General features: G+C 44.8%; 1 protein-coding gene across 11 annotated transcripts in view; it reads left to right on the plus strand.

The window, feature by feature from the left end:
* Positions 1 to 24,702, plus strand: part of LOC139259753 (nck-associated protein 5-like) — a 1,255,355-nt gene that overhangs the window by 550,486 nt on the left and 680,167 nt on the right. For all 11 annotated transcript variants that reach the window (XM_070875434.1, XM_070875435.1, XM_070875433.1 and 8 more), the window contains one exon: positions 9,239 to 9,302. In XM_070875434.1, coding sequence (XP_070731535.1) covers positions 9,239 to 9,302 — 64 coding nt within the window. The remainder of the gene's footprint in view (positions 1 to 9,238; positions 9,303 to 24,702) is intronic.

Raw genomic sequence — 24,702 nt, forward strand, 5'->3', positions numbered from 1 at the left:
TCTTTTATGTTTTTATGAGATTCCCTCTCATCCTTCTAAACTCCAATGCATAAAGGCCCAGTTGATCCAGTCTCTCCTCATATGTCAGTCCTGCCATCCTGGGAATCAGTCTGGTGAACCTTTCGCTGCACTCCCTCAACAGCAAAAACGTCCTTACTCAGATTAGGAGACCAAAACTGAACACAATATTCCAGGTGAGGCCTCAACAAGGCCCTGTACAACTGCAGTAAGACCTTCCTGCTCCTCTACTCAAATCCCCTAGCTATGAAGGCCAACATACCATTTGTCACCGCCTGCTGTACCTGTATGCCAACTTTCAATGACTGATGAACCATGACACCCAGGTCTCATTGCACCTCCCCTTTTCCTAATCTTCCACCATTCAGATAATAATCTTTTGCATTTTTGCCCCCAAAGTGGATAACCTCACATTTATCCACATTATACTGCATCTGCTATGCATTTGCCCACTCACCTAACCTGTCTAATTCACCCTGCAGCCTCTTAGCGTCCCCCTCACAGCTCACACCGCCACCCAGTTTAGTGTCATCTGCAAACTTGGAGATATTACACTCAATTCCTTCATCCAAATCATTGATGTACATTGTAAAGAGTTGGGCTCCCAGCACTGAGCCCTGCGGCACTCCACTAGTCACTGCCTGCCATTCTGAAAAGGACCCGTTGATCCCGACTCTCTGCTTCCTGTCTGCCAACCAGTTCTCTAGCCACGTGAATTTATAATGGGGAACAGTGAAATGGCAGACCAGTTGAACAAATACTTTGGCTTTATCTTCATGAATGAAGACACAAATAACCTTTCGGAAATACTAGGGGACCAAGGGTCTAGTGAGAAGTAGGAACTTAAGGAAATCCTTATTAGGCAGGAAATTGTGTTAGGGAAATTGATGGGATTTAAGGCCGATAAATACCCGGGGCCTGATAGTCTGCATCCCAGAGTACTTAACAAAGTGGCCCTAGAAATAGTGGATGCATTGGTGATCACTTTAGTCTATTGATTCTGAATCAGTTCCTATGGACTGGAGGGTAGCTAATGTAACACCACTTTTTAGGAAAAGGAGGGAGAGAGAAAACATGTAATTATAGACCAATTAGCCTGACATCAGTAGTGGGGAAAATGTTGGAATCAATTATTAAAGATGAAATAGCAGCGCATTTGGAAAGCAGTGACAGGATCGGTCCAAGTCAGCATGGATTTATGAAAGGGAAATCATGCTTGACAAATCTTCTGTAATTTTTTGAGGATGTAACTAGTAGAGTGGACAAGGGAGAACCAGTGGATGTGGTGTATTTGGACTTTCAAAATACTTTTGACAAAGTCCCACACAAGAGATTAGTGTGCAAAATTAAAGCACATGGTATTGGGAGTAATGTATTGACGTGGATAGAGAACTTGTTGGCAGACAGGAAACAGAGAATCTAGATAAACGGGTCCTTTTCAGAATGGCAGGCAGTGACTAGTGGGGTGCCGCAGGGCTCCGTGCTGATACCCCAGCTATTTACAATATACATTAATGATTTAGATGAAGGAATTTAGTGTAATATCTCAATGTTTGCAGATGACATTAAGCTGGATGATGGTGTGAGCTGTGAGGAGGATGCTAAGAGGCTGCAGGGTGACTTGGACTGGTTAGGTGAATGGGCAAATGCATGACTGGTGCAGTATAATGTGGATAAATGTGAGTTTATCCACTTTGGTGGCAAAAACACAAAGGCAAAATATTATCTGAATGGCGGCAGATTAGGAAAAGGGGAGGGAGGTGCAACGAGACCTCGGTGTCATGGTATATTGGTCATTGAAAGTTGGCATGCAGGTACAGCAGGCGGTGAAGAAGGCAAATGGTATGTTGGCCTTCGTTGCTAGGGGATTTGAGTATACGAGCAGGAAGGTGTTACTGCAGTTGTACAGGGCCTCGGTGAGGCCTCACCTGGAATATTGTGTTCAGTTTTGGTCTCCTAATCTGAGGAAGGACATTCTTGCTATTGAGGGAGTGCAGCGAAGGTTCACCAGACTGATTCCCGGGATGGCAGGACTGTCATATGAAAAGGGACTGGATCGACTGGGCCTGTATTCACTGGAATTTAGAAGGATGAGAGGGAATCTCATAGAAACACGTAAAACTCTGACTGGACTGGACAGGTTCGATGCAGGAAGAATGTTCCCGATGTTGGGGAAGTCTAGAACCAGGGGACACAATCTAAGGATTAGGGGTAAGCCATTTAGGACTGAGATGAGGAGAAACTTCTTCACTCAGACTTTTTAACCTGTGAAATTCTCTACCGCAGAGAGTTGTTGATGCCAGTTCATTGGATATATTGAAGAAGGAGTTAGATATGGCCCTTATGGCTAAAGGGATCAAGGGGTATGGAGAGAAAGCAGGAAAGGGGTACTGAGGTGAATGATCAGTCATGATCTTATTGAATGGTGGTGCAGGCTCGATGGCCGACTGGCCTACTCCTGCACCTATTTTCTATGTTTCTATGTAACAAGCAGGGTGGATAAGGGGGAACCAGTGGATGTGGTGTATTTGGATTTCCAGAAGACATTTGATAAGGTGCCACATTAACGGTTACTGCACAAGATAAAAGTTCATGGGGTTGAGGGTAATATATTAGCAAGGATAGAGGATTGGCTAACTAACAGAAAACAGAGAGTGAGGATAAATGGGTCGTTTTCCGGTTGGCAAACATTATTTCGTGGGGTGCCTTAGGGATTGGTGCTGGGGCCTCAACTATTTACAATCTATATTAATGACTTGGCTGAAGGGACCGAGTGTAATGTTGCGAAGTTTGCTGATGATGCAATGATGGGTGGGAAAGCAAATTGTGAGGAGGACACAAAAAATCTGCAAAGGGATATAAATAGGTCAAGTGAGTGGGCAAAACATTAGCATGGAGTATAATGTGGGAAAATGTGAGGTTAACCATTTTGGCAGAAAAAATAGAAAAGCAACTTATAATTTAAATGGTGAAAAATTGCAAATTGTTGCAGTCCAGAGTGATTTGGGGGTCATTGTGCATGAAACACAAAAAGTGAGTGTGTAGGTACAGCAAGTAATCAGGAAGGCAAATGGAATGTTGGCCTTTATTGCAAGAGGGAGAGATTATAAAAGCAGAGAAGTCCTGCTACAACTGTGCAAGGTATTGGTGAGGCCACACAGGGAGTACTGCATACAGTGTTGGTCTCCCTATTTAAGGAAGGATATACTTGCATTGGAGGCTGTTCAGAGAAGGCTCACTAGGTTGATTCCAGAGATGAGGGGGATGACTTATGAAAATAGGTTGAGTAGGTTGGGCCTATGCTTATTGGAGTTCAGAAGAATGAGAGGTGATCTTATCAAAACATATCAGATAATGAGTGGTCTCGACAAGGTGGATGCAGAGAGGATATTTCCACTCGTAGGGGAAACTAAAACTAGGGGACATAGTCTCAGAATAAGGGGCCGCCCATTTAAATTGAGATGAGGAGGAATTTCTTCTCTCAGAGGCTTGTAAATCTATGGAGTTCTCTGCCCCAGAGTGCTGTGGAGGCTGGATCATTGAATATATTTAAGGCAGAGATAGACAGATTTTTGAGTGCTAAGGGAATAAAGAGTTATGGGGAGTGGGCAGGGAAGTGGAGCTGAGTCCATGATCAGATCAACCATGATCTTATTAAATGGCGGAGCAGGCTCGAGGGACCAGGTAGCCTACTCCTGCTCTTATTTCTTCTGTTCTTATTTTTAAAAATTGGTTCCTGGAAAATAAGGCTGGTCTGGAATCTGACAGCAGGCAGCAGATGAGTGTTGGGAGTAGGGTTTGGAACTATTGGGAGGAGCCTGAGCTGTGGAAGAGTTATGGAGGCTAGGTCTAGCAGTATTCTGGGGAGGAGGGTGATACAGAGAATTAAGGCTTTTAAGTCCTCATTAATTCTTACCCTGACCCAACCTTTGGAATGGTGATTTCTCTACACAGATCTTTGAACCCAGTGTTACTTGCTTAAAGTACATAATGTGCTAATACTGTATTTGCTTACTCAAGCGTTGGGAACTGCTCATGGCCACCTACCACTGGTGGTATATAGGCCCTGTTAAGTATTGAATAACTCCACGAGGCTAAGTACGGTGAGCTAGTTCAGACATGACCTTACTCCAGTTTATTTATTCTCAAAGTGAGGATTCAACATGGCTGCCAACATTATATACACGGCTTGCACGTGTTTGCCAGTGACCATTAGGACTCCGACAGTCACGCCCTCCAGTGGCAGTTAAAACCCAGTTAACATGCATCACATCATTCCCCCCCCCACCAAAGTCCTTAGTACAGGTTGTATTTACAAGTTGAGATGGTCCGGGGCCTTCTGCTCCCTGGTTGATTTTCTCAGTTCGAACCCAAGCTTGGGTGAGTTAGTAGGACCATTGCTGCATTGCGGAGCAGTCAGTCTGACAGGACTGTCGGGGAATGGTAGTTTCGTCTTCGTGAATGACGCAAGGCAAGGGTCAACTGATTGTTGGATGTGTGTTGGTTGGTCGATGATGATGATGTCATCTTCAATTTGTTCTGGGTTGTCTGTGAATCGCAGTTTGGTTTGGTCAATGTGCCTCTTGCACGTTTGGCCATTTAACAGTTTGACTACAAACACCCTGTTCCCCTCTTTGGCCAAAACCGTGCCAGCAACCCACTTTGGACCATGACCATAATTCAGGACAAACACAGGGTCATGAACAGCAATGTCACGTGATACGGCTGCGTGATCATGGTACCATTGCTGCTGTTGCCTTCTGGTTTCGACGTGAGATCTGGGTGTACAAGGGAGAGCCTGGTTTTGAGGCCTCTCTTCATTAACAGCTCGGCAGGAGGGATCCCGGTGTGCAATCTCGTCTGGTAAGTGAACAGAATGTGGAACAAGTGGGTCTGTAGGGAGCCGTGAGTCACACGTTTTAGGCTCTGCTTAATGGTTTGGACAGCCCGCTCCCTTTGACCGTTAGTCGCAGATTTTGCTGAGAAAGGAGCCGGCAAAATCTATGTGGATCCTTGACCACGGTTTGGATGGCCATGACCACAGACTCAGCGGAGCGTCCACAGGTGCGTTACTCAGTTACATGCAAGTGTTGCACTGATGCACGCATGACTCCAAGTCCGAGTCAATGCCGGGCCACCAAACGTGAGACCTGGCAATGGCCTTCATCATGACAATGCTTGGGTGGGTACTGTGTAAATCTCGCACAAAAGTTTCCCTGCCTTTTTTTGGCATAACAACATGATTACCCCATAACAGACAATCAGACTGAATAGACAATTCATCTTTGCGGCGGCTATAAGGCTTAATTTCATCCTACATTTCCCTGGGAAGGCAGACCAATTTCCATTTAGGACACACCTTTTTACGCTTGACAGTACAGGATACTGGCTGGTCCAGGTTCTAATTTGGCGAGCTGTGATGGGTGACCCCTCGCTCTTGAAGACATCCATGACCAGCAGCAAGTCTATGGACTGGGGCATTTCCACCTGGTTGTGGGCAATGGTAACCGGCTAAGCGTATCAACACAGTTTTCAGTTCCTGGTCTGTGGCGGATGACATAATCATAAGCGGATAATGTCAGTGCTCATCTTTGGATGTGGGACGAGGCATTGATGTTTATACCTTTGCTCTCAGAAAACAATGAAATGAGCGGCTTGTGGTCTGTTTCAAGCTGAAACCGAAGCCCAAACAAGGATTGGTGCATTTTCCTAACCCCATGTATGCATGCTAGAGCCTCTTTACCATACTATAGGCTCTTTCAGCCTTAGATAGATTTCTGGATGCCTATATAACTGGTTGGAGTTTGCCTGATACATTGGCTTGTTGGAGCACACAACTGACCCCATATGATGAGGTGTCGCAGGCCAGCACTAACCGCTTACATGGTTCATAGTGTACCAGTAATTTATTGGAACATAGCAGGTTCCTGACCTTCTCAAAGGCTCTGTCTTGAGATTTGCCCCAAACCCAGTCGTTACCCTTTCTCAGCAACATGTGCAAGGGCTCTAGCAATGTGCTCAAACTAGTTACCGAAGTTACCAAAATAGTTGAGAAGACGCAGGAACGAACGCAGCTCCGTCACACTCTGGGGTCTGGGTGCATTTTTGATGGCCTCTGTCTTCAAGTCCGCAGGCCTGATGCGACCTGCTGCAATCTTTCTCCCCAGGAATTCGACTTCTGGTGCCATGAAAACGCACTTGGAGCATTTTAGCCTGAGTCCCAATCTGTTCAGACGATGTTGGACCTCTTCCAGATTGTGCAGGTGTTCACTGGCGTCGCGACCGGTGATCAGGATGTCACCTTGGAACACGACAGTTCTCGGGACGGACTTCAGCAAACTCTCCATGTTTCTCTGAAATATGGCTGCCACCTAGCGAATTCTGAAAGGACATCTGTGGTCTATAAACAGTCCTTTGTGCGTGTTGATGTACGTCAGTTTGTTCGACGATTCGACCAGCTCCTGTGTCATGTAAGCGGAGGTCACGTCCAATTTGGTGAACGACTCCCCCCTGCTAGCGTTGCAAACAGGTCCTCAGCCCTGCGTAATGGGTACTGATCCTGTAATGAGACTCGGTTGATCAGTTAATCGCTAATCTGAGGAAGGAAGGACGTTCTTGCTATTGAGGGAGTGCAGCGAAGGTTCACCAGACTAATTCCAGGGAAGGCTGGACTGTCATATGAGGAGAGACTGGATCAACTGGGCCTTTATTCACTAGAGTTTAGAAGGATGAGAGGGAATCTCAGAAAATTATAAGATTCTGATGGGACTGGACAGGTTAGATGCGGGAAGAATGTTCCCGATGTTGGGGAAGTCCAGAACCAGGGGACATAGTCTAAGGATAAGGGGGAGGCCATTTAGGACTGAGATGAGGAGAAACTTCTTCACTCAGAGTTGTTAACCTGTGGAATTCCCTGCCGCAGAGAGTTATTGATGCCAGTTCATTGGATATATTCAAGAGGGAGTTAGATATGGCCCTTACGGCTAAGGGGATTAAGGGGTATGGAGAGAAAGCAGGAAAGGGGGACTGAAGGAATGATCAGCCATGATCTTATTGAATGGCAGTGCAGACTCGAAGGGCCAAATGGCCTACTCCTGCACCTATTTTCTATGTTTCTGTGTTACCTTGTAGTCGCCGCAGATCTTGACCGTGCCATCACTTTTCAACATCGGGACAATTGGACTGGCCCATTTGCTGAACTCGACTGGTGATCTGATTCCTTCCCGCTGAAGTGTGTCCAGTTCAATCTTGACATTCTCCCTCATCATGTACGGAACCACCCGAGCCTTGTGATGGACGGGTCTTGCATCCAGGCCTAGGTGGATCTGCACCTTGGCTCCCGTGAAGTTGCCGATGTCTGGTTCAAACAACGAGGGAAACTTGCTCTGCACTTGAACACACGAAGCATCATCCACTGATGATAAGGCTTTAATATTATTCCAGTTCCATTTAATTTTCTCAAGCCAACTCCTGCCGAACAGCATTGGGCCATTGCCTGGAATGATCCACAATGATAAATCATTGTACGATACCTTTACTGCCACACTGCCAATGACTGGTATGAGCTCTTTAGTGTAGGTATGCAGCTTCGCATTGATTGGGCTCAGTTTGGGTCTTTTTGCCTAAGTGTCCCACAGCTTTTCAAAAGCCCTCTGGCTCTATTGACTGGAACCCTATTTAATTTAACTTCCAGCATTATCGGAGGACTTTTGGTAAAAGAATGTACCCATACACTTCTTCGTCCTGTACCTCGGGTTGAGTTGCCTATACCACTTGATCCATGCTGGATCAATCATCCTCAGCCACGTGGTGTGTCGCAGCACGCTTGCTCAGTTGCAGACACATTCGCTGAAGGTGCCCCATTGTTGCACAGCCTTTGCACACGTATTGCTTGAATCGGCATTGATGGGCCCGATGATAGCCCCCGCAACACCAAGAAGAAGAGTAAAAGAACAGGGAAGAGCATGTCTGTAAATGGTTTTGTGACTAATTTCTATCAAAGGTAATGGTAGCGGAGTAGGAGAAACCACATGGAAGTTCCCAGCACTGATTTATATAAGCCTCAGGCAGGTGGTATTATGAAGAATAGTACCAGCTATATTGAAGACACAAAAGCTGTGAAAACTCAGAGGTAAATATAACAGATAAGTTTAAGCATGACAAATAAGTATGATCGGAAAAGCATGACAGGAAAATATTTCAGAAAATAATTGTTACATTTACAGATTGTGTGCTTTATAGAGGACTTTTGATATACAGAATATGAGAGTTAGAATTAATTTGAAGAATCCACAATTTCAGATATAAATCGGCTTATAGGTCCAAAGACATAGTAATAACTGATTAGTTGGTATTGTATACAGGTACTGTTAATGAGCCAGCAGTGGGCCCAGTAATTTCAAATAAAGAGAATATCCTTCTGAGAATGGCTGCTCATCTCATTTGTCTAACCTGGATTTCGACCAATCCTAGAGTTGAGGGGAGAGTGATTAATTACACTGTGCCATCTCATGTTTTCCCCCTACCATCCATTTTACTTCAACTCCTTAGAAACCGATCTATTATTAAGGCCAACTCGATTTTTGACAAATTGGAAGCTTTAGTAGATTCATCATAGGAGTCAATCGACAGGCTATTTAGAATTATTTTGTAATTGCATAGTGTTTGTTACAACTAAATTGCCACTTAGCCAGCACCAATATATCTGGTTTAATGACTTAAGTATCAAGCCCGATAAATTCATGTAAAATTTGTCCTAATAAGAATTGTTCTTATTTTGATTTTCTTTAGAAAGCATTGTTTCTGGATACAGTAGTTTATGAAGCAGTTGTAAAGTAGCTCAGAACTTTATATCATTCGGCACAACTGCACGCATCATTTATTTAATGATTAACATGACGTAACTAAAAAAAACATACATTTAAGGTATCTGTAGCATTGTGACAAATAACTTATTTGAATAACGCAATTCAGTCTATTGTAGGAAAATTTGGCAACATCGATAAATCAGAAACTGGAACCAGATCAAGAGCTACTATATCCAAGGGTTAGCAAGTAAAAATAAAGATTGTTTGCTATAAATCTAATCATTTAATTGGGGAATTGTTATGTTGTATTACTGTAGTGACAAACAGGAATGTAGCAAATGCTTTTGGAGTAGAGCACTCGTAGCACTAAAGAATTATGACCATCTATTCACATTCTTTTGTTTTCTTTGTAGAGAGAAGCTGGCAGTGGCCCGGTTACAACGGGAAGTTGCAAGAAGTGAAAGTGAAGGAACAATGGTATAGTATCAATATGTCTTTCTGGTTTTACATTCAGCAGGTTTTCTTTTACTGATACATTTAATTTTAGTACCAGTGGTTTGCAAAGAGTAGAATATAAACTACTCTGTGCCATTATACGATCTCTTAAAGAGACAGCTGTATTTTTACATTTAAATTATTTAAAATAATCATTGGTCTTTACAAGGAATTTTGTGGTCAAAGCTGTTAGGTTGGGATATGTTACAATTCAATCAATAACAGAGGTTTTATGGAAGATCGCAAAATTATAACATCAGAGCATTGACCATAGTGTTTACAGATTGCAAGGCAGACTTTTGGTACACTTATTATCAGCACAATTTGAAAACAGAAAAAAAGTAATGCAAGTTCAAAGACCACAGGTGGAACTAAAGTAGTAAGTGCCTGATAGTTATACTCCAGTATTGCAGCCATTGGCTCAGTCTTGAGTATTTTCAATAATTTCAATTATTTGCAAAAACTTCAATGCTCTAAATTACACTGATCAAGTGCAATAAAGTGTTTGGGCCCGAAATTCTGTCCCGCTGGAAAGCTGGGGCTCCCCCCACCTTTTTGTGGCCATTAGCGCCAACATTTTTTCGTGGCTGGGCCACCCCATATTCAGCTCCAAAGTGAACAAATGGGTTCTAGCACTAATGAACACTTCCAAAGTGGATTTTTCAGTGGTGTGGCTGTCTTAATTTGAGCGCTGTCGCCACTGAGAAATTCAGCATGCAGGGTTTGCAGCAAGGCCCTGAGGTGGGAAGGAGTCTGGAAGGATGACTGGTGTAAGAGGTGCAAGGAGAGCCAACAGGTTCACTGATATGGAGCTGGAGACACTGATGGACGGTGTGGAGGACAGAAGAAGAATACTGTTTCCTGACGTGGGGAGACCTGGCAGACAGCCAGTACATAATGCATGGAGGGAGATTGCAGGGGAGGTATCAGGCACCTCCATATATGTGAGGACGCACCCACCCAGGAGGGTGCTGGCCAGTCTGCACCCGGCCCTTCCAGGGTGGCAATGGGTCGACACCTCCTAGCTCTGGGGCGACAGGGATCCTCCTCCTCCTGCGTCGCCTCCACCTCCTCCTCAGGTGGTACTGCTGGCTTGACCTCCAGCGGCTGTCCCCTCATGATGGCCAGGTTGCAGCATGCAGCAGACCACGACGATGATGGAGACCCATTGAGGAGTGTACTGCAAAGTGCCACCAGTGCGGTCCAGGCACCGGAACCTCTGCTTAAGGATGCCTATGTACTGCTCGATGATACACCTGGTGGCACAATGAGCGTCATTGTATGCATGCTCTGGCGCTGTCCTGGGGTTCCACAGAGGAGTGAGCAGCCAAGTGTACAGGGGATATCCCTTGTCCCCAAGCAGCCAACCGCAATCCTGATTCTGGCCGGTGAAGACGGCGGGCACACTGGTCTGGCGCAGAATGAACGAATCATGGCTGCTTCGTCCCTTGCTGCTTGTCTGCACAGTGCTGATGATGGCGTCTCCTGCGTGCCGCCCTGCTTCTGAGCAGGTGTATCAGGTGTTGCCCTCCCAACACTCCTCCCATCCTCAGGGTGACCACTGCCAAGCAGGTATCTACAGCCCACAGGACTCCACTAAAGAGACAGACCTGAAAGTTGTACAAAAGTATGTGCAAACCTCCGAGTAGCATGCAGCAGGTTGAATGGAGCCAAAACAATGAATAAAACTATTGAAAGATAAATACAGTGGATACTGTAATCTTAAATAAAATCACTAATAATTAATAAAACTATTAAAAGATAAATACAGTGGATACTGTAATCTTAAATAAAATCACTAATAATTAAAACTATTAAACTATAAATACAGTGGATACTATAATCTTAAATAAAATCACTAATTAAATAAAACTATTAAAAGATAAATACAGTGGATGCCGTAATCTTAAATAAAAATACTAACAATAATAAAACGATTTCCCTCCCAAAGGTCCCCGATCGCGGCAACACTCCAGCAGTGTCCCGTTCGAGCACCGACTCGAATACATCGCGGAGGCACCGCTGGGAAAAGGATTACCTTTTTGCAGCTGAAAATCCCGGTCCTGGTGGCTTTCCAGCAGCCCGCATGCTGCAGAGCTCTCCGCTGGAAAGTCTCCTTTACAGTGATTTCACCGCGTCGTTTCCAGCGGAAGTGTGCACCACTCAAACCCCCCCCCCCCCAAGCTGGATATGGCTCGGGGAGTGAAAATCATCTGACTGCAGCGGCCAATCGATTTTATCGGTTGCCCGCCCAAACTCCACGGTAGCCGTCCCTTTGGGAACGGTGAATTTTGGCCTCCTTATCGCTTGGACTAATTAATCCGCTAACTCAGAGGGCTCAATTTTCCTCAATTATTGGCACTGTTTTTTGGCGCAAATTAAAATATCCAAGTTTCCCCAAAGTTTCTGCGCCAGTGTAACTCTGTTAGTTACGATTTTCTTAAGTTAGTATTTTTTGCGTCATAGGGGCCGTAACCTGATGGCTGCGCCAGTTTTTCAAGCATTTCAAACATTTAAGCAAGATTTGCCAAGTTACATTTCTCCTAGGATGGTGTATGTGACCACTCCCAAAAAACCTTCTAGGCACTTAAGAAAAACCAGCACACATTAAAAATTCGGCGCAGAAAGACGCCATTGTTTTTATGCAAAGTTTTGAAGGGAGTCAAGAAGAATATGCATCATGAAGCTTAATTGTGCATGAAACACAAAAGGATAGTATGCAGGTACAGCAAGTGATCAAGAAGACCAATGGAATCTTGACATTTATTGCAAAGGGGATGGAGTATAAAAGCAGGGTAGTCTTGCGACAGTTATACAGGGTATTGGTGAGACCACACCTGGAATACTGCATGCAGTTTTGGTTTCCATATTTACGAAAGGATATACTTGCTTTGGAGGCAGTCCAGAGAAGGTTCACTAGGTTGATTCCGGAGATGAGGGGCTTAACTTATGAGGAAAGGTTGAGTAGGTTGGGCTTCTACTCATTGGAATTCAGAAGAACGAGAGGTAATCTTACCGAAACGTATAAGATTATGAGGTGGCTTGACAAGGTGGATGCAGAGAGGATGTTTCCACTGATGGGGGAGACTAGAACTAGAGGGCATGATCTCAGAATAAGGGGCCACACATTTAAAACTGAGATGTGGAGAAATTTCTTCTCTCAGAGGGTTGTAAATTTGTGGAATTCGCTGCCTCGGAGAGCTGTGGAAGCTGGGACATTGAATAAAGTTAAGACAGAAATAGACAGTTTCTTAAATGATAAAGGGTTATGGGGATCGGGCAGGGAAGTGGAGCTGATTCCATGATCAGATCAGCTCTCATCTTATTGAATGGCAGAGCAGGCTCTAAGGACCGTATGGCCTACTCCTATTCCTATTTCTTATGTTCTTCTGTTTTTAATTTGTTAAAAGGCACAAGGGAGAAAATGGAAGTCGAATGCAATTCTTTAATTTTTGATTTCTTTCAAAGTACCACCTCACCACTGAACGTATCCTCACCGGGCTCGAGGGTCGGAGCGTTGGCCAGCAGAATCGATCCCTCGCCCGAACACAGGGGCTCGGGGATCGGCTTCAAAATAAACTGGGGGGGGTGGGGGGGTTGTGGTGAACGCTGAACTGAAGGGATGAGAACCCTTAGACATACAGCAGCTTTAAAATAAGCCCTGTGGGGTGGGGTGGGTGGGGGGGGCGGGGTGCAGTGGAGGTGGAGTGTGGTGGGGCGGAAGCCGAGCTGAAGGGATGAGAACCCTTTGACATACAGCAGCTTCAAAAGAAGACCAGGGAGGGAGGGCGCTGAGCCCCTGTGTCCGGGTGAGGCAGCGATTCTATCGGCAAACCCTTGAGCCCGGTGAGGAGACGTTCTGTCGGTGATCGGGTGATACTTTGAAAAAAATCTAAAATTAAAGAATTGCATTAGACTTTGTTCCCCCGAATGTCTTCATTGAATGCCGAGCTTCCCTAAGCAAGCCTATTGCACATGCGCAGACCAGGGTGTGGTCCATACTAGGGCGTCAACCTTGGGGAGAGAGAGAAAGGAAAGAAGCTTTTTCCTGCTGTTTTGAGCTACTTGCAAAGCTACAATTGAATTATGGGGGCAATATTGACAATGCCATACATCGTGTGAACATGTTGCTGCGGAGGAGACGATTGATTCGACATCATCGCATGAGGTACCTTAGAGTACGTAGGATGATGGGCAGGAGGCCTTACCCACGTTGGGTATATCGAGACCAGCGTTCATATCTGCATCTGAGCGATGCAGACTGAGAGAAGGCTGCGTTTCAGCAAAAAGTTGTAACCAAGGTCTGTGAGTTAGTAAAAGCAGACCTGCAACCTAGAAGCGTCCGGAGGACTGCTTTGCCATTTGAAGTAAAGAATATAGTTGCACTTTAATTCTGTGCATCTGGATCATTCCAGGCTACAACTGGGGATGTGTGCACCATTTCTCAACATGCAACACATAGCTGCAGTCGGCAGGTGACTGCTGCACTATATGCCCGGAGGAATGACTATATAAAGTTCCCCATGACTGCCCAGGCAATGCGTGAACGGGCTGTGGGCTTCTCCAGGATTGCTGGCTTCCCAAAGGTACAGGGCTGTATTGATTGTACCTATATCACCTTGCGAGCACCTTTGGAGGATTCTGAGATGTACAGAAACAGAAAAGGCTTCCACTCCGTGAATGTGCAGCTCGTGTATGACGACATGCATTGCATCATGTCAGTTGATGCGAGATACCCTGGGAGCACCCATGATGCGTTCATCCTATGCGAGAGCGCTATATATGCCATGTTTCAGCAGCAGCCAGAAGGGTAGAGCTGGCTGCTGGGAGACAAAGGGTACGACCTCGCCATCTGGCTCGTGACGCCCCTACGTGTAACCCGGATGGAAGCTGACCGGGAATACAACATGTCGCACATTGCAACCTGCAGCATAATGGAGAGGACCATTGGCATCTTGAAACAGTGTTTCAGATGCCTGGACCGTTCCAGAGGCTACTTGCAATACTCCCGTGAGATTGTCGGTCAGTTCACTGTTGAATGCTGCATGCTACGTAACTTAGCCATCATGAGGCAGCAGCAGCTGGTAGTAGAAGACCCACCTGAGGTGAGAGTGGCTAATGATGATGATGAAGATGCAGGTGACGAGGAGGAGGAGGAGGACAAGGAAGCCATACAACCACCTGAACCCGGAGCACGACGGCGGAGGAGGGCGAGCCGTCTTGCCCCTTTAACAATTGCTCGAGCCTTGCATCAGCAGCTCATCCGTGAACGCTTTACTGCCTGAAGGCTCAATGGCAACTATTCGAAATGGACCATGTTTACTGTTTGACCCTGTTCAGTGTGTTGTGTTAATGGAACAAATAATGGAAATGATTCCGTTATAATTTAAAATATATTTTATTCAAAAGTTTAACACTTGTTTGTACTTAAATTAAGTTTATTAAAAATATTCTTGTCTCAAACTTTAAAGTTTTCAGTTAAGATCACTTACAAACTTTAAGATCGCTTACAAATTTTTAAACTTGTAAATTTACATAACTTACAAACAACTTTTAATTTGAGGACAGTTACAACAATAATAACAACAACAGCAAAAGCAAAGAAAGGCTGCACCCATCTCTCCTCCACCTTATTGTAAGACCGCCCGCTGCGCTTGGTCTTCTTCACTTCACCCCTGCCTGCAGGCGGTGGTGCAGCGTTTCTTAGGTTGGTACCAAGTTTATTCTGTTATATATGTGGACTTGTATTTCCTCTGTAGAGCCACCAGAGGGCTCATTCCCCAGAGTCCCAAGGGATCCCATAATCTCTTGGGAGCACAGGTATTTAAGAAGGCTTCACAGGTTGGAGAGACACTCTGGAGACCTGCAATAAAAGACGAAGGTCACACTTTACTTTGAGCTCACAGTGTTCAGTCTGACTCTTTCTCCATACACTACATATTCTGTCGAGCATCTTGGGGAATGCGCACTTTGTGATGGGGGCGTGGGCAGGTGGTAATGTGGAAGGCCCAGCTTGGGCCTCTTCAGAGGCTGGTCTGGGAATTGGAGTGGGAGTGGTAGTTGATTTCGTCACTAGGTGCGTCGTCTGGGCGTGTTCCCTTATTGCAGCAGCTAACTCTGAGGTTCCCTCCCTCATGTGCCCTGACAGTGTCTCAACTACCTGCAAGATTCCCTTCCTGATGTTCATTAACAGTATATCAGCTACCTGTGACATTCCCTCCCAAATGTTCACCGACAGTGTCTCAACTTCCAGCTACCTGTGACATTCCCTCCCTCATGTGCCCGGACAGTATTTCCATTTCTCGTGAGAGTGTTCTAACTTTTCCCGACAGTCTTGATACAACATCACCCACCCCACAGGAGTGATCGCATAAGGTCAATGCTCACTGCACTTATTGCCGTCATCTGAACCACAGGAGAGCGCTGTTGAGCTCTCCTTCCCCCTCCTGGTCCTGCATAATGAGACAGGATGAATAAACAATCTTCTAGTGTAAGGGGATGGTCTCTATGAAGGGGTCTGGTTCCTTTCTGGACAACTTGAGTGGTTCGAATCGCTCCCACTCCCTTGGGTTCTAGGCTCTGGATTTATTTGGGGGATGTGACAAAGTGCAAAGGACACTGGTTTGATGCAAAAGAACTTTGATTTTTATTACAGTCAAGAAAATACAAACTTAGAATTACTCTAATAAGAAAGTACAATGTCAAAACTTATCCAAACTTATTAAAGAACAGTACCTTACACACTCAGAGTGGGTTACAATAGCTGATAATGACTCTAATAGAGAACGACACATTACATTCAAAGGGAGTCACAGTAGAATTATACCTCCCACCTCTCAATACCTAATTCTAGTTAGGTTAGACTCCAGGGCAGGCAGGGATTATGCTTACCAATCCTTTTGACAGTTAATGGTAGATCGCGGTTCACTGGATGCGGTAGGGTCTGCTCGACGTATCCCAAACGTCGGAGAAGACTTTCTGCTGCGTAATCTTTAGTTGGGTTGAGTCCACTGATGCGGTAAGGCACGTTTTGGATCTGTGGGGTAAGTACCCATTTTCTTTGGTTAGAAATAGGTTTCTACAGTCTTTCAGGTAATGTTTTACCCGTTGGTAGGTCAGAATTAGATTGTAAAGTGGAAGCTTTTCGATTCTTCGGTTTTTCCCCGTTGGAGTTTTGTTTCGAGTTCAGTCGATCGCAGTGGTTTTTCGTTGATACCACGTTGGTCGTGGTCGGTTGCTGCTGCGATGGTGGTGTTCTTCCTTCCTTCAGGACTTCGAGGCTGGAGAAGTTAGTTTACAACTGTCGTGTTGGTTTCTCTCCTTGATGACACCAGCGAAGTGTGGTACTAGTCTCTCATCTGAGGTAGGAGCAACCTTGTAGCTACTTAGCATCCTAACCTCTGTTGAAAACAGGGGCCAGTTATACGATTTCAGTGGTTCTAATCTTGGCGCCAAATCTGTTCAGAATTCTTTGTTTAAATTTGGTGGGCTTGACTCTTCTTTGTAAACTTTTGGCGGGCGCGTTAAAAGTTAATATGTCTTGGGTGGGTTGATGTTCGAAAACTGTTTCCTGATGGAAATATTAGTTTGGTAATTGCAATGTCCATTTGTGCTTAGTTTTTTGCATATAGGCTGGCTTGGGCCTCTTTGTGATGTATATGCAGAAATGGTTTTCCCATTTAAAGTTGATGGGTTGCTATCTCTGGGCCATTTTGTAATGTTAATGTCTCTTGTGGAGAAGGATTCTCGAATACCCATTTCTCCAGACAGGTTACTTTAGTCCTCACATCCAGGTAGCCTCACTTAATCAGGTTGTCTCCTGTTAGTTCTTTAGGCCTGCCCACAGCCTTGAATTTGTCATGTAAAAGTTAAAAATTATATTAAAGTTCGTAGTTTCTTCCAGAAGCACTTTAGGGTTCCAAACTTTTCAGTAGATTGTCCCAAATTAAATTTCCTTTCGAATGAGCCCAAACACTGGGCGGGCTTCTTGTGAATTTTGCACCTCCCTTCACTAATAAAGGATCCCCTTGGAATGAGTGATCATAGCATGATTGTATTTCAAATTCAGATGGAGGGTGAGAAAGTTGGATCTCTAACCAGCGTACTAAACTTAAATAAAGGAGACTATGATGGTATGAGGGCAGAGTTGGCTAAAGTGGACTGGGAAAATAGATTAAAGTGTAGGACGGTTGATGAACAGTGGTGTACATTTAAGGAGATATTTCACAACTCTCAAGAAAAATATATTCCAGTGAGGAGGAAAGGGTGTAAGAGAAAAGAGAGTCATTCGTGGCTAACTGAAGAAATAAAGGATGGTATCCAATTAAAAACAAGGGCATACAAGTGGCCAAAACTAGTGGCAGGACAGAAGATTGGGAGGTGTTTAAAAGCCAGCAAAGAATGACTAAAAAAAATGATTAAGAAAGGGAAGATAGACTATGAAAGTTAACTAGCACGAAATATAAAAACAGATAGCAAGAGTTTCTATTGATAAAAAGGAAAAGAGTGGCTAAAGTAAATGTTCGTCCCTAAGAGGACGAGACCGGGGAATTAGTAATGGGGAACATGGAGATGGCAGAAACTCTGAACAAATATTTTGTATCAGTCTTTAAGGTAGAGGACACCAACAATATTCTGACAGTGGATAGTCTAGAGGTTATAGAGGGGGAGAAACTTAACACAATCACAATCACTAAGGAGGTGGTACTCAGTAAGATAATGGGACTAAAGGCAGATAAATCCCCTGGACCTGATGGCTTGCAACATAGGGGCTTAAGAGCAGCAGCAGCAGGGATAGTGGATGCATTGGTTGTAATTTACCAAAATTCCCTGGATTCTGGGGAGGTCCCAGCAGATTGGAAAACTGCAAATGTAACGTCCCAATTTAAAAAAGGAGGCAGAAAAAAAGCAGGAAACTAAAGACCAGTTAGCCTAACATCTGTGGTTGGAAAAATGTTGGAGTCCATTATTAAAGAAGCAGTAGCAGGACATTTGGAAAAGCAAAATTCGGTCAGGCAGAGTCAGCATGGATTCATGAAGGGGAAGTCATGTTTGACAAATTTGCTGGAATTCTTTGAGGATGTAATGAGCAGGGTGAGTAAAGGGGAACCAGTGGATGCGTTGTATTTGGACTTCCAGAAGGCACTTGACAAGGTGCCACATAAAAGGTTACTGCACAAGATAAAAGTTCACCGAGTTGGGAGTAATCTATTAGCATGGATAGAAGATTGGCTGACAAACAGAAAACAGAGAGTTGGGATAAATGGTTCAATCTCAGGTTGGCAATCAGTTACAAGTGGGGTGCCGCAAGGATCAGTGCTGGGACCCCAACTATTTACAATCTATTAACGACTTGGAAGAAGGGACCAAGTATAATATAGCAAAGTTTGCTGACGATACAAAGATGGGAGGAAAAGCAGGAGGACACAAAAAAATCTGCAAAAGGACATAAACAGGCTAAGTGAGAGGGCAAAAATTCGGCAGATGGAGTATAATGTTGGAAAGTGTGAGGTCATGCACTTTGGCAGAAAAAATCAAAGAGCAGGTTATTATTTAAATGGAGAGAGATTGCAAAATGCTGCAGTACAGCGGGACCTGGGGGTACTTGTGCAAGAAACACAAAAGGTTAGTATGCAGGTACAGCAAGTGATCATGAAGGCCAATGAAATCTTGGCTTTTATCGCAAAGGGGATGGAGTATAAAAGCAGGGAAGTCTTGCTACAGTTGTACAGTGTATTGGTGAGGCTACACCTGGAATAATGTGTGCAGTTTTTGTTATGTATGCAACCCGATGTAACCAGCATTCTACCGCCATCAGAGGGCGTATCTGTTGCCGTCCCAAGGGATCCCAGCATCCCTTGGGAGCACTGTATATAAGCAGGCCTCCCATGCTGTACGTGCACTCGAGTTAGAATAAAGAGACTCAGGTCACACTTACTCATGTCTACAGTACTCAATCACATTACTTTATTATGGACATAACAGTTTTGCTTTCCATATTTACGTAAGGATATACTTGCTTTGGAGGCAGTTCAGAGAAGGTTCACAAGGTTGATTCCGGCGATGAGGGGGTTGTCTTATGAGGAAAGGTTGAGTAGGTTGGGCCTCTACTCATTGGAATTCAGAAGAATGAGAGGTAATCTTATCGAAATGTATAAGACTATGAGGGGGCTTGACAAGGTGGATGCAGAGAGGATGTTTCCACTGATAGGGGAGACTAGAACTGGAGGGCAAAATCTTAGAATAAGGGATCGCCCATTTAAAACTGAAATGAGGAGAAATTTCTTCTCTCAGAGGGTTGTGGATCGGTGGAACTCAGTACCTCAGAGAGCTGTGGAAGCTGGGACATTGAATAAATTTAAGACAGAAATAGACGGTTTCTTAAATGATAAGGGAATAAGGGGTTATGGGGATCGGGCAGGGAGGTGGACCTGAGTCCATGATCGGATCAAATGGCGGAGCAGGCTTGAGGTGCCATATGGCCTACTCCTATTTCTCATGTTCTAATGTCCCAACACTCGTACCACTCAGGAAAGGGGCTGGCTTTTCAATGGGCAGCCACGGCACCTCCTCCAGAGTGAGTACATGAGTGGGGGCTTCATCCTTCCCCTCTCCCTCACCCTCATGCTCTTGATCTGAAAGGTGGAATTGGGAGATGTTCTCCTCTTCAGGCTCGTCCTCATCTGAATCTTCTTCTGCATCGGCTTCAGCCTCGTCAGGGTTGGCCTCAAGTTCTTCAAAATATAACAGAACAGACAAATAGTTGGCAGCAGAGGAGGGGGCAGGGTGGCATGAGTAGGCTCACACAGCGCAGGAAGCCGACTCATTTAAAGGACCACGATGAATGATAGCACATTGCATCAACCGAAGCGTAGCTGACGGAGACATCCCCATGAACTGAAACATGGCTAGCCTGCGCAGTCCTTAACATTTAGCAAAGCCAACTGTGGAATTTGCAGGACTTGTCCTCTTCGTCGAACGTGGGCCCAGCTTGTGCAGTGGTGGTTGCTTTTCTCCAGGCAGGACCCATCAAAGCAGCGATCCTGTCTTCCAAGTGTGTCAGTGTGTGCAGATTTGTTGGGCCTCCTCCTGTTCGAGTTCTTTCCCTTTTGTTGTGTGTCACCTTCCTCTGCTAAGATGAAAATATAACTTTTTAGAGAGGGTGTCTTTCTGTTGGGTGGGACATACAGATTGTTACATTTACAATTGCAATTCCAGTGAATAAATGAAAATATTACTTACGCGAACTACTTGACCAAAGTCCTGCCACTTTTTGCACTGGTCTCCAGACCTCGGGGTGGTCACCATTGCTCAGTAATCTTCTGCAAGTTGGTTCCAGCGTTTCTTAATGTCGTTTGGTGAAACTTTTATGTGACCTCTACTGGTGTCCAGCTCATGCCATCTGGCCTCAATTGCAGTAAATAGTGCCTCCACTTTGCCCTGTGAGAAATTCTTGGTCCTTGAGCCGCATTGCATATTGCAGCTCCGATTTTTCCACTGGGTATTAAAGTTCTCACACCCAACTTGAGCCCAGAGGATGTAATGTTTTATAAGGACAAGGTAGTATTACATAAGAACATAAGAAATAGGAGCAGTATTAGGCCACACAGCCCCTCGAGCCTGCTCCGCCATTTAATACGATCATGGCTGATCCGATCATGGACTCAGGTCCACCTCCCTGCCCGATCCTCATAACCCCTTGTTCCCTTATTGTTTTAAGAAACTGTCTATTTCTGTCTTAAAATTATTCAATGTTCCAGCTTCCACAGCTCTCTGAGGCAACAAATTCCACAGATTTACAACCCTCTGAGAGAAGGAATTTCTCCTCATCTCAGTTTTGCATGGGTTGTATCTTATTCTAGTTCTAGTCTCCCCTATCAGTGGAAACATCCTCTCTGCATCCACCTCTTCAAGCCCCCTCATAATCTTATACATTTCGATAAGATCACCTCTCATTCTTCTGAATTCCAGTGAGTAGAGGCCCAACCTATTCTACCTTTCCTCATAAGTTAACTCCCTCATCTCCGGAATCAACCAAGTGAACCTTCTCTGAACTGCCTCCAAAGCAAGTATATCCTTTCATAAATATGGAAACCAAAACTGCACGCAGTATTCCAGGTGTGGCCTCACCAATACCTTGTATAACTGTAGCAAGTCTTCCCTGCTTTTATACTTCATCCCTTTTGCAATAAACGTCAAGATTCCATTGGCCTTCCTGATCACTTGCTGTACCTGCATGCTAACCTTTTGTGTTTCATGCACAAGTACCCCCAGGTCCCACTGTACTGCAACACTTTGCAATCTTTCTCCATTTAAATAATAACTTGCTCTTTGATTTTTTTCTGCCAAAGTGTATTACCTCACACTTTCTAAAATTATACTCCATCTGCCAAATTTTTGCCCACTCACTTAGCATATGTCCTTTTGCAGATTTTCTGTGTCCTCCTCAAACATTGCTTTTCCTCCCATCTTTGTATCGTCTGCAAACTTGACTACGTTACACTCAGTCCCTTCTTCCAAGTCGTTAATAGAGATTGTAAATAGTTGGGGTCGCAGCACTGATCCCTGCGGCACTACACTAAAAACTGATTGCCAACCCGAGAATGAACCATTTATCCCGACTCTCTGTTTTCTGTTAGTTAGCCAATCCTCTATCGATGCTAATAGATGACCCCCAACCCCGTGAACTTTTATCTTGTGCAGTAACCTTTTATGTGGCACCTTGTCAAATGCCTTCTGGAAGTCCAAATACACCACATCCACTGTTTCCCCTTTATCCACCCTGTTGATTACATCTTCAAAGAATTCTAGCAAATTTGTCAAACATGACTTCCCCTTCATAAATCCATGCTGACTCTGCCTGACCAAATTTTGTTTTTCCAAATGTCCTGCTACTGCTTCTTTAATAATGGATTCCAACATTTTCCCAATCACAGATGTTAGGTTAACTGGTTTATATTTTCCTGCTTTTTGTCTGCCTCCTTTTTTAAATAGGGGCATTACATTTGTAGTTTTCCAATCTGCTGGGACCTCCCCAGAGACTTGGAATTTTGGTAAATTACAACCAATGCATCCACAATCCCTGCCGCTGCTTCTCATAAGGCCCTATGTTGCAAGCCATCAGGTCCAGGGGATTTATCTGTCTTTAGTCCCATTGGGCCCAAATTTGCCCAGGAGTTGCTCCATATTTTTTGGAGCATCTTGATTTTTCTGGAGTATCTTAAAAATCCCCATTCTGCACATTTAATTTGCGCCAGTGTAAGTGAGTTAGTTAGGATTTATTTTTAGTGTCATTTTATTTTCTAAAGGGGGCATTACCAGCACCCATGCCCGTTTTGGCCATTTCAGCCAGTTTGGACAGCTAATAGTTGCTCCAAACTAACTTAGACCAACGTATGTGGCCACTTGTGGCCGCACAGAAAATCCTTGTGGAGAATTAAGAAATCAGTGCAAGTAGCCAGAGATGTGGGGGAGGGGAAGGGAAGCGGAGAGGACCTTGCAAAGCACTAAACACCTTCACAACAACATTCAAGAAGCATAAAACCCATCAATAATAAATAAATAATAAAACTTAAGTCCTACCTTCGTAACTCTGCTCGGGAAGTCAGCGGGCCGACTCCGACTCCTTTCGGACGCCGACTCTCTCTCCGACTTCGACTATCTCTCGAGGACTCTCCGACTCTCCAAGGACATCTCTCCGATGACTTCCAGAACTTCTCGCCGAGGGCTTCTCTCTGATGACTTCCAGGGCTTCTCTCCGAGGACTTCCAGGACTTCTATCCGAGGACTTCCAGGACTTCTCTCCGACGAGGACTTCTCTCCGATGAGGACTTCTCTCCAAGGACAACAGGTGGGCCAAATTTGGGCCCATGATCTTACTGAGTACCACCTCCTTCGTGATTGTGATTGTATTACATTCCTTCCCCACTATAGCCCCCTGACGAGCCACTGTTTGGATATTGTTAGTGTACTCTACCATAAAGACTGATACAAAATATTTGTTCAGAGTTTCTGCCATCTCCATGTTCCCCATTATTAATTACCCGGTCTTGTCCTCTAAGGGACCAATATTTACTTTAACTTAGTCAATGTTCCCTTTCTTAATCATTTTTTTCAGTCATCCTTTGCTGGCTTTTAAAAGCTTCCCAATCTTCTGTCCTCCCACCAGTTTTGGCCACATTGTATGCTTTTGTTTTTAATTGTATACTGTTATTTGTATCCAATTAAAAACAAGAGCATACAATGTGGCCAAAACTAGTGGGAGGGCAGAAGATTGGGAAGCTTTTAAAAGCCAGCAAAGGATGACTGTTATATATGTGGACTTGTATTTACTCTCTACAGCCACCAGAGGGCTCGTCCCTTGGAGTCCCAAGGGATCCCATAATCCCTTGGGAGCACAGGTATTTAAGGAGGCTTCACAGGTTGGAGAGGCAATCTGGAGACCTGCAATAAAAGACTAAGGTCACACTTTACTTTGAGCTCACAGTCTGACTCTTTCTCCATACTCAACAACTGCTGTCGAGATACAGATAGCGAACCCAAAGATACAGAGAACAGTGGCCATCCTGGAGATAATTTTGGAGGGAGATGATTGGGAAACTTTTGTGGAGCGACTTGACCAATACTTCGTGGCCAATGAGCTAGATGGGGAAGAGAGTGCTGCCAAACGAAGGGCGATCTTCCTCACCGTCTGTGGGGCACCAACGTATGGCCTCATGAAGAATCTGCTCACTCCAGCGAAACCCACGGAGAAATCGTATGACAATTTGTGCACACTGGTCCGAGAGCATTTGAACCCAAAGGAAAGTGTTCTGATGGCGAGGTACCAGTTCTGCACCTACAAAAGATCTGAAGGCCAGGAAGTGGTGAGTTATGACGCCGAGCTAAGACGCCTTGCAGGACATTGCGAATTTGAAGGACATTTGGAGCACATGCTCAAAGACTTTTTCATACTTGGCATTGGCCACGAAACCATATTTCGCAAACTTTTGACTGGAGAGACCCCAACCTTGAGTAAGGCCATAGCTATAGCCCAGGCGTTCATTGCCACCAGTGACAATACTAATCAAATCTCTCAGCACACAAGTGCTGCTACAAGTACTGTGAACAAAGTGATGTTGTTTTTGAATCGTAACGTACAGGGCAGGTCACACTTGCCTGCCGCTGCATGTCCGCAGATGACTCAGAGACCACCATCAAGGGTGATGAATGCAAGGCCATTAAGACCTTGTTGGCGCTGCAGGAGTGATCATCGTTTCCATTCATGCTGATTCAAAGGGTTTGTTTGTAAGAGCTGCAGAACAATGAGACACCTCCAACGAGTGTGCAAGCGAGCTGCTAAGCCTGTTAAACCTGCAAACCACCATGTTGCAGAGGAGGACAG

The sequence above is a fragment of the Pristiophorus japonicus genome, chromosome 3, assembly GCF_044704955.1.
Source record: "Pristiophorus japonicus isolate sPriJap1 chromosome 3, sPriJap1.hap1, whole genome shotgun sequence".
Lineage (NCBI taxonomy): Eukaryota > Metazoa > Chordata > Chondrichthyes > Pristiophoridae > Pristiophorus > Pristiophorus japonicus.